At 40.6% G+C, this 9,549-nt stretch overlaps 1 protein-coding gene across 1 annotated transcript in view; it reads right to left on the reverse strand.

Moving 5' to 3' along the window:
• Positions 1 to 8,594, reverse strand: part of Bbox1 (gamma-butyrobetaine hydroxylase 1) — a gene marked incomplete at its 3' end in the record, with an annotated part of 53,395 nt that extends 44,801 nt beyond the window's left edge. Inside the window, exons 1-3 of the mRNA XM_033763908.1 lie at positions 8,572 to 8,594; positions 2,001 to 2,253; positions 1,228 to 1,342 (exon numbers count right to left, since the gene is read on the reverse strand). Of these exons, the coding sequence (XP_033619799.1) occupies positions 1,228 to 1,342; positions 2,001 to 2,253; positions 8,572 to 8,582 (379 nt within the window). The remainder of the gene's footprint in view (positions 1 to 1,227; positions 1,343 to 2,000; positions 2,254 to 8,571) is intronic.
• Positions 8,595 to 9,549: the final 955 nt, after the last annotated feature.

Consider the following 9,549-nt stretch of genomic DNA (forward strand, 5'->3'; position numbering starts at 1 on the left):
TTAAAAAAAAAAAAAAAAAAAAAAAAAAGCCATGGAGAGTGACCACATGTGTTGAAGAATTTCAAACATGAAAGGAGTGTGGTGAATTTCTCCATCTCACATGTGGCTCAGAGTTCCCGCTGTCGGTGTTACAGGATTCACCGTGCTGTGCTGGTCACTTGTTCACAGAGCCATGGTCCAATAGGAACAGCAGAAATGATAACAACTTGCCTTGCTAGTGAGTTTGTAGAAGTGAAGTTTCTAGTAAATCCATAAAAATAATCACATGTGCTGAGGTTTGCCTTTAATGGGCATCATTTCAGGTAATCTTTAAGAGAAAATAAATCATACACTTCTCCCACCCTCTCCAGTGCCTTTGTTTGAGCTATAGTACTGTGCTTTTCCATTTTAAAAAACTGATTTGTTTCTAGTATTTATTTCGTTTTGTTGCAGCTTAAAAGCAATGTCTTCTTTTCTCTATGAATCCACCTTTTTTCCCTTTTCTGAAGTTTTCTGGTCACAGGTTCTCACTGAGACCTATCTAAACTATCCCCAGACCCAAGTGCCTGGCCTGCAGACAAGACACACACACACTCACAGGCACACTCAATGCTGTGTTTGCAGGAGGCAGCACGGGCTGTGTGGGTGAGTGTGGGATGCACCAAGCCTCTGCCTGCCCTGCCTCTGAAGGTTCTCAGATCTTTGTCCTGTTTCTCATTTCATGGATTTAGCGCTGAGCTAATTCCCTCCGTGGACACTGGCTCAGGACTTCCTGCTTTGTTGGTTTGTGTTGATCTGGCCTGAGACCAAACTGTTTGGCAGGGCAGCATGCCTCAGGAGTATCCTGCTCTCTGCAGGGGACGCTTTCAGAGTGTCTGTGGTCTGTGCCAGGTCCAAGGTGAAACGGCAAAGTCGCAAGGCAGCTTTGTGTCTTCCGTCCCACCCCACCGGAACGTGCAGACTGCTCTGCACGGCGCCTCATTTCCCCCAGAACTTCTGTGTGGGTAACGCTCTAAACACGCCCCATGAACGACCACCTCCTCTTCCCCACAGCACAGGGTGTGAGCAAATTTCTCACTATACAGGCCTTGCGAAGGAGGTGATGGAAGCGTTAAGTGCTCCGATCTGACCATTACAGAAATTATCACTCTCACCCCGTAATTAGGTACAATTAAAATCATTATACATATTTTATAATATCCTTATTATAAGAGATTTAAAAGACATTGAAGACCATGGCAGGATTACCTGGCAAAAACAACTCTCCTTGCAGCTTTGCTCTGGCCTGCCGGGAAAAGCATCGTCTCTTCAGCCACTCAGCTTCAAATTCGCTGTAATGCTCGTGGGGCCAGGTGATGTAAACCTGGTGACACAGAAGGCGAAGGTCAGTGCCTGTGCAGCTCCTGCTCTCTGCTGCTGCCCTTTCTGGATTCTATTTAAGGTGACTCGGGGATCCAGTTATCCTTTCTGCTTCTTTTCTCACAGCCAAGTGGGTACCCTTCAAGTCTGTGGCTGCTAGATTAGAACTGCAAAGATAGCACTTGGCTGGGCCCAAGATTCTCCTTCTGTGTCCTCTGGGCCAGTGGCGCCACACTTTCTGTGACAACTGAGGTCAGGTATCAGTTAAGATTCCTGGCAAGAGCGTTAGAGCTCGTAGTGACCAGGATGAGAAAACACAGTCACGATGATGATCGTAGTAATGATGAAAGGAATCACATCATTTTGCGCACTTAGGGTTACAATACGCAGCAGACACTTGACTCATTTGGTCCTCGGTCATTCCAGGGAGAAGGAACGACTCCCAGCAGTAAGACACAGGTGTAAAGTCCTTTGGGACGAGTACCAAACTGGGGGCAGGACGCCCCTTTGGTGATATTTACCTTCTGACAAGAAAAATCCAGGCAAGGACACCACGAAAACTGTCCTCTAGACCCAGGGAAAAGATAGCTGTGTAAATGACCGCAGACCAGTTCCTTTATTAACTGGAAAGCGCAGGAAGAGATGGTGGGGAGGAAAATTACCTTCTTTCTGTCAAACGTCAGGCCTTTGATAGTGATGTTCACATCAAGAGCCTCCAGGAGAAGTTTCCGGGCCTTTGCAGAGTCCAGGTAGCAGTCGAAGCACTGGCAGTTGTCCCTCAGCCATACGGCTGGGTACAGTGATTCCCCGCCCTGGTCCCAGACGACCTGCAGCAGGTGGGCCCCATCCAGGACTTCGGCCTTGTGGATGATACAATCCATGAGTTGCTCTCTAGAGGCAGAGCCCGGCAGCTCCCTGCGGGGACAAATCAAGGTCAGAAGGGACGGGCGCCGGCTCTGCCTGACCCCTGCGAGCAGGAATGGCTCACGTGGACTCTGGTCTCCTGTTTGCTTATCTGCTTGTGGCTGCAGTTTGGTTATGGACTCAGAGACCTTCGCTCTGATGACAGCACTTTATCTGCTGTCCACAGAAATGCAGTTACTAAAGGGTAAATAAGAAACATGCCCAGTCAGGTTCCTAATGAAAAGAATGCTTTGATTTTCCCAGAAATTTTAGCTCAGTATTTATCTCAAGAGTGTGAGCAAGGAGTTGGAGAGAAGACTCTTCTCTCTATGGAATGGATAGAACATTTGCTTTTCTGGGTGGGAGCAGAGGCAGGTTGGCACATTTTCTTATATTGCATAGGAGGATAAAAAGAAGTGTGACACATTTTTATCTATGCCAGAGCTTGCCAAATATTTTCTGTAAAAGGTCAGATAGTATGTCTTTTAGGGTTTGTAATATCCTCACAGTTTCTGCTGCATATTCTGGTATTATTTTTCAAATTCCATAAGGATGCCAGAACTATTTTTGTCTTACAGAATGCACAGGAGTGGCCTGTAGGCCACGTCTCGCCCATGCACAGTGGCTTTGCCTGTCCTGATAAAGTTGTTCAACTCAGACTTTCACCACAGTAGGGTACAAACCTGTGGAAAAGCGGGAAGAGTTCTCTCTTCCTCCCTCACACAAAGGTTAAACTGAGCACTCTACATGATAAAAACAGTCTTTATGCACATTGCACTGTATGGAACAAATAGCCATGAAGTTCTGATGTTAAGGACAAATGAGATGATTAACAAAGTTAAAAAAAAAGTAGGCTAGGGACAAAGTGCTTTGGTATTTGTCTGAGAATCTCAGGGCACTTTCTTAAAAAAAGGTGGACTGACAAATTCTTTTTAGAATCCACGATCACCATTCCTTTGTCACGTGACTTTCTTCATAGCATGAAACTAATGAATAGAGCGCACCTCGGTTCATGAACAAACAATTCAGTTCTTGAATGGAATGGAAGCATTTGGAAAAAATTTTGCTTCTGTTCGCGAACTCCTCATTGTGTGACAAACTCTACTGAGGTACCTTTCCCACAATCACAAAATGAACTGAGTTCATGAACCACTGTGCCTACCTTTCGAGCTTCCCCTATAGCTAAGATCAGTGCGTGATGTAATTATGAGAAAGAAAACATTTGGAAGTTAGTGGGTAGAGAAAAATTTGGAAAGGAAATAGATTTAGCCACCACATCCCATTTCCCTTATTCCCTTCTGCTGCCTCCTTTTTGGGGGATGTGGTACTGAGAGTAGGGCAGTCATTTATGCAATTGTGACACAACAAGAAATCTAAAATCTGACAGGAGGGAGGGTTCCACATGGTTCTATGAAAATCACATTGCCAGTGTTGGATGGTCACGTCTAGAATTGAATTCCTTATTTAAAACCTAAATTTGACAGATCTATACCAAAAGAACAGTTTCTACAGTCTAACAAAGAGGATAAAGAGTGCAGAACAGAATGCAGTTGTTCACAGAGGTAGAGATGTAGAGATGTATACTAGGAAGGCAATTACGTGAGTTTTCTCTCAATACAATATTTTGTATTGAGACAGGTACATGGAGAAGATTCAGGTTGCACAGCAAATAAATGTTAGCATAGATGATTATAAGTCCCCAGATAAAATATGAAGAAAGACAAAGAAACTATCATCTATCTATTTATCTCTATACATACCTCAGTTTGCTAATTTCATTATTCTTTTGGTACTTCATGTCATTTTTCATTCTGAAACCTGATCTATTTATAAGCTGAAGGGTACTTATTTGGTAAAAGTTCCTGTCACAAACCAAAGACAAAAGATTCCTCACAATATCAACACAAAAATATGTATGTACAATATATTTTAAAACCTGGCCTGGTTTTTCTAAACAATATAGGATCCATTCATCCCACAACAATGGTCCTTTGGTTATGTTAGACAACAATAATGTATCCTCTTTATTCTGTCTTATGTAAGTGAAATATAATCAGTTTTCCTGCTGCCCTTCACACAATATGACCTCTAGATTCTGCAAACTTCAGAATGCTCTATCTCAGTTACCCCAAAGACTCCAGCACCAAGTCCATCAGTGTACTGGGTAGTCAGCCCACTGAGGCTCTCTGCGTGGGGTGACTAGCAAAGGCCTTCCTGGCTGAAGCCAGTATGAAAAGAGTTAAAGAGGGGTTTACCTCTTCCAGTGCACAGACGCCAAGACACGGGCATCAGAATAATGAATAATGAAGGGATCATGGCACCATCACAACGAACAACCAGTTACTGCCTGTAAAGGAATGGCGGTGCACAAACTAACTGACATGAAAGTGCGATCAGTTACCTTCCAGAAACTTAGAGAGCTCCAGGGGAGTACAGATGTAGGTAAATGATATCAGGAAAAATTGTGACTAAAATGAGAAATTCAGTGAAGAGATAGAAACCACAAATAGAACCAAGGAGAAATTCAGAGCTGAGGTACATATGACTGGCCTACACATCTCCACAGAGAGTTTCAAAGCAGACATGATCAAACCAAAGAAAGAATCTGTGAGCTTTGAACTAAAATAAAAGAGAATGGAAAAGAGTACAGAAATCCTATGTACCCCATGGGTTGCTGAGTGAGCATAAACATTGGAATTCAAAAGAAGTAGAGAAAGCTTCTTAAAGACATAAAGTCAGAAAATAACAGGGAAATAAATACCTAGATCTATGAAGACCAAAGAATCTCAACAAGATTAAACATAAAGGACTGAAATACATGAGAAATAACTCCTCACATATAAGGGAACACCAAAAAGTGACCAGCAGATTTCTCAGTACAAACCTGATAGCCTGGGGTGCTCTCTTCAGCATGGAGAGAAACTGCCAACCTGGAATATTTTACCTGAAAAGTTGTTGTCCTTCAGAAATGAAGGAGAGATTAAAACTTTCCAAGACGAGCAAAATCTGTGTGTGTTTACCACCACTAGATCTGTTTATAAGACATGCAGAAGAGAACTCTTCAAGTTCAAGCAAAAGAACACTCACAGTGTGAAAACATAAGAAGGTCACTGTGAACATAAAACTATAATCAAGTTCAAAATTCTCTGATATAGTAATGGTGGTGTGTGAATCCCTTTTGACTTTACTGTAAAAGTTAAAAGATATAAGTATTAAAATTGCTCTAATTATAATAACTTAGTAGTAACATAGCTCAATGTGAAGGCTCTAGGTTCAATCCCCAGTACTACAAACAAAGAAGCAAAAAAAAAAAAAATCATAAAATATGGAGGCAGGAGAAGCTAAAATGCAGATTTTAATATGTGGCTACAGTTAATATATTAGTGGTTTAAAATATTTTAATAACTATAAGATGCTTTATGTAAGCATCATGATAACCACTATATACCCACAAAAATCCTACACAGATTCACTACAGATAAAGGGACATAAAAGCATAGCACTACAAAAAACGATCAAATCACAAAAGATGTTAGCAAGCAGGGAATAGAACAAAGGAAATACAAAAGAAAACAAAAAACCCCAGAAAAATGACAAAAGTAAGTGTTTGACCTATCCACACTTATTTTACATAAAGATCCATTAAATCTTCCAGTGAAATGACTGAAAAAAAATCCAACTGCATTTTCCTAGCAGAAACTCACTTAGCTTTAAGACCACACATGGCCTGAAAGTAAGGGAAGGGAGGCTAAAGGAAGAAAATGTAAAAGAAATTATGAAAACAGTACCCAGAGAGAGCAGAGGTGACTCTGTGTATCAGACAAAAGAGGCTTAAAGCTAAAAACTGTCACAGGAGACACAGAAGTCCATTATATAATGACAAAGTAGTCAGTTCATCAAGAGCAGCAACAGAGGCAAATGTGTGTATTTATACTTGTATACATGTACGTTCTGTGTGAGGCAGAATGACTCAATCATGAAGAGTGGAAAGCCGGAACAGAATAATAGGAAGAGGGGAAACTGAATCAATAATCCAAACCTCTCGCCTAGAATCCAATGGCTTCACTGGAGAAGTCTATCAAATATTTAAACAAGAATGGACACATGCTTCTCTCAAACTCTTCCAAAATTTAAAGAAGATAGAATACTTTCAAGCTCAATTTGAGGTCAGTATTACCCTCAGATCTAAGCTACACCAGGCCAGTAAAGGAATGCAAAGTTGTAGGCTCACTTCTCTGGTGAGCACAGATGTGAAAATCCTGAATGAACTGCTAGAAACATAAATACAGTAACATACTAAAAGATCACATACCATAATCAAGTGATGCAGGGATAACTCAACACACAAAAATAAATGTGATAAGCTGCACTAGCAGAATGAAGGATAAAGTATTAGTAATTACTATATGTGCAGAAAAAAGCATTTGACAAAATTCATCATCCTTTCATGGTAACAACTCTTGCAATATATTATAATATATATGATTATATTTATATAACATATATAAAACCTAAATGCAATAAATGTCATTGTATTAGCCAGATGTTTAGCCACAATTTAATATGTGGCTCCCATAGAGCCCAAATTTAAAATTTTCAAAGTTTTCTGTTCCAAATTCTCACTATAAATCTGGCTAAAAGCAACCAGTGGTGCTTATGAATAGTGTGGCTGCCTTGAAATTTCTTCTGCCAGATCAATTACTTTGCAGCCCTTACCAATGAAGTCTCAGGACATGGGAAAAAGTCAACATGTTTTGATTGACGGATTGATTGCCAGAGTGTAACATGCACGGCCTCCAGTCCAATTCCCAATGAAGTCCTCAGTGGAAACCTCATGAGCTTAGTTTTTACTCTTTGCACTCCTACCAGGATTCTAGATTTCTGAGGGCCAGCCAGAATCAGGCTCTAATTATAATATTCTAGGGCTTCTTTAGCCTTCATCACAAATCATCTCCAGACTCCAGCAAACTACTTCCAAAGGTTTTTGAACCACATGGTTAGGTGTAGTCACAGCAACAACCCCACTTCCTATACCAGTTTTCTGTATCAGTTACTTTGCTCTTGCTGAGACAAAATATGCAACACCCACAAGCTAAGGTGGAGTGGCTTAATTTTGTTCACAATTTCAGAGAGTTTTGTGCATTGTTGGCTGACTCCAAGGCAAAAATCTCACTGTGGAAAGCCCTGGTGGAAGAAAACCTCTCAGCCTGTGGCAGGCGGGGAGCAGAGTGAGGAAACAACACCAGGGAAGAAGGATCTAGGGACCAGATAGGGACCCCAGAATCGCACCTCTGTGGGCCACCCAGTCACACCCACAGCGTGTCTCTCTCTTAGCCTGAGCAGCTTCTTAGCCAATAAGGGTGGCAGGTAAGGTTGACGGTCACAGCAATTTATTTTAAGCTCACAGCTAATGTCAGGCTGGTAAAAGATAGAAAGCCTCTCCTGTAAGATTAGGAGTAAGATGAGAGTGCCATCTACCAACTTCTATTCAGCACAGTATTAGAAATCCTAGACACAGTAATTAGACAAGAGAAATAATTAAAAGGCATCCAATTCTGAAAGGAAAAAATAAAATTATCTGTTTTTCTGATGATGTGATATTATATTGAAATTCTAAAGACACCAGAAAAAAACCTTTAGATCTAAAAAATTTAGTATAGGTACAGGATAATGAAATCAAAATCAAGTACACATACCATTTCTATACAGTAATAATGGATATTCTAAAAAAATATGAAAAACAATTCCATTTATAATTCCAGCAATGAAAATATTTAGGATTACATTTAAACGAGGACATGAAAGATTTATACATTAAACACTATGAACTGCAAACGATTAAATAATTAAAGAAAACATGAGTCAATGAAATGATGCCCAATGTTCATGCACTGGAAGAATTAATACTGTTAAAATATTTGCAATGCACAAAGCTATCTACATAGGCAATGGAATTTCTAATGAAAGTCTAATGACATTTTTTAGAGAAATTAAAAGAAAACTCTCTGAAATTTGTATGGAACCATAAAAGTTCCAAATACCCAAAGTAGTCATAAGAATGAAAACCAAAATTGAAGATATCACACTGCTTGATTTTATTTTTATTTTTATTTTTTTTGGTACCGGGGATTGAACTCAGGTCCTTGAGCTTGCAACGCAGGCAGTAGAACTACTGAGCCAAATCCCCAGCCAAAATGCTTTTTTGTTTGGTAGTAGGGAATCAAATTTGGGCCTTGCACTTGCAAGGCAGGTGGTGGAACCACTGAGCCAAATCCCAGGCCCTTACACTACTTGATTTTAGAAGTATAAGTGAAGGATGGCAGTGCACACCTGTAATTCATCTCTCTGGGAGGCTGAGGCAGGAGGATTGCAAGTTCAAGTCCAACCAGACAACTTAGTTCCTTAGTGAGTCCTTGTCTCAAAAAGAAAAAAAGAGTAAGAAAAAGGAAAAGGGCAGGGGAAATAGCACAGTATAAAGGTGCTTAGTTGAGTACTCGGTGGCACACAAAAGTAATCAAAATAGCATGGTATTACATAAAAAACAGACACATTAACCCATGGAATAGAATAGTAAGACCAGACATAAATGCATGCATTTGAGATCAATTGGCCTTTGACAAAGTTTCCAAGAACACTCTCTGGAAAGAAAGAACAATCTCTTCAGCAAATGGTGGTGGAAAAACTGGATGTCTATGTGCAGAAGAATGACGCTGGGCCTTCTCTCACACAATGAACAAGATACTTCAAAGTGGACTGAAGACATGACTATAAAACCTGAAAACCTAAAACTACTAGAAGAAAACACAAGGGGAACATTCTAGTGACACGGGTTTGAACAATATATATATATATATTTGTGGTATGAGGAATTGAACTCAGGACCTTTGCACTGAGCTACAACCCAGCCCTTATTTATTTGTTTGTTTGTTTACATTTTGAGAGCAGATCTTGTTAAGTCACTAAGTTTCTTAGGCTGGGCTCAAACTTCCAATCCTTCTGCCTCCTGTGGCATCTGTGCCTTCAGGGGGTGGCACTCAGGCACACAGGAAAAGGACATTTGATCATCTCTGACAACCTGGATGAGTCTAGAGGGCATCTCACTAAGTGAAACGATCCAGGCACAGAACACAAGTGCTGTGTGATCTCACTTTTGTGTGGAACCTGCAAAAGCTGAACTCGGAAAGGCAGGGAGAGCGGTGGTTGCCAGGATCTGGGGGTTGGAGAAATGTGGAGAGTCAAAGACTAAAAAGTTTCAGTTATGCGGGATGAATAAATTCTGTGGTTCTAAGAGTGCAGCGATTACAGTTA

This window comes from Fukomys damarensis, unplaced genomic scaffold (genome assembly GCF_012274545.1).
Source record: "Fukomys damarensis isolate Sample0158 unplaced genomic scaffold, DMR_v1.0_HiC HiC_scaffold_16, whole genome shotgun sequence".
NCBI classification, from domain to species: Eukaryota; Metazoa; Chordata; class Mammalia; order Rodentia; family Bathyergidae; genus Fukomys; species Fukomys damarensis.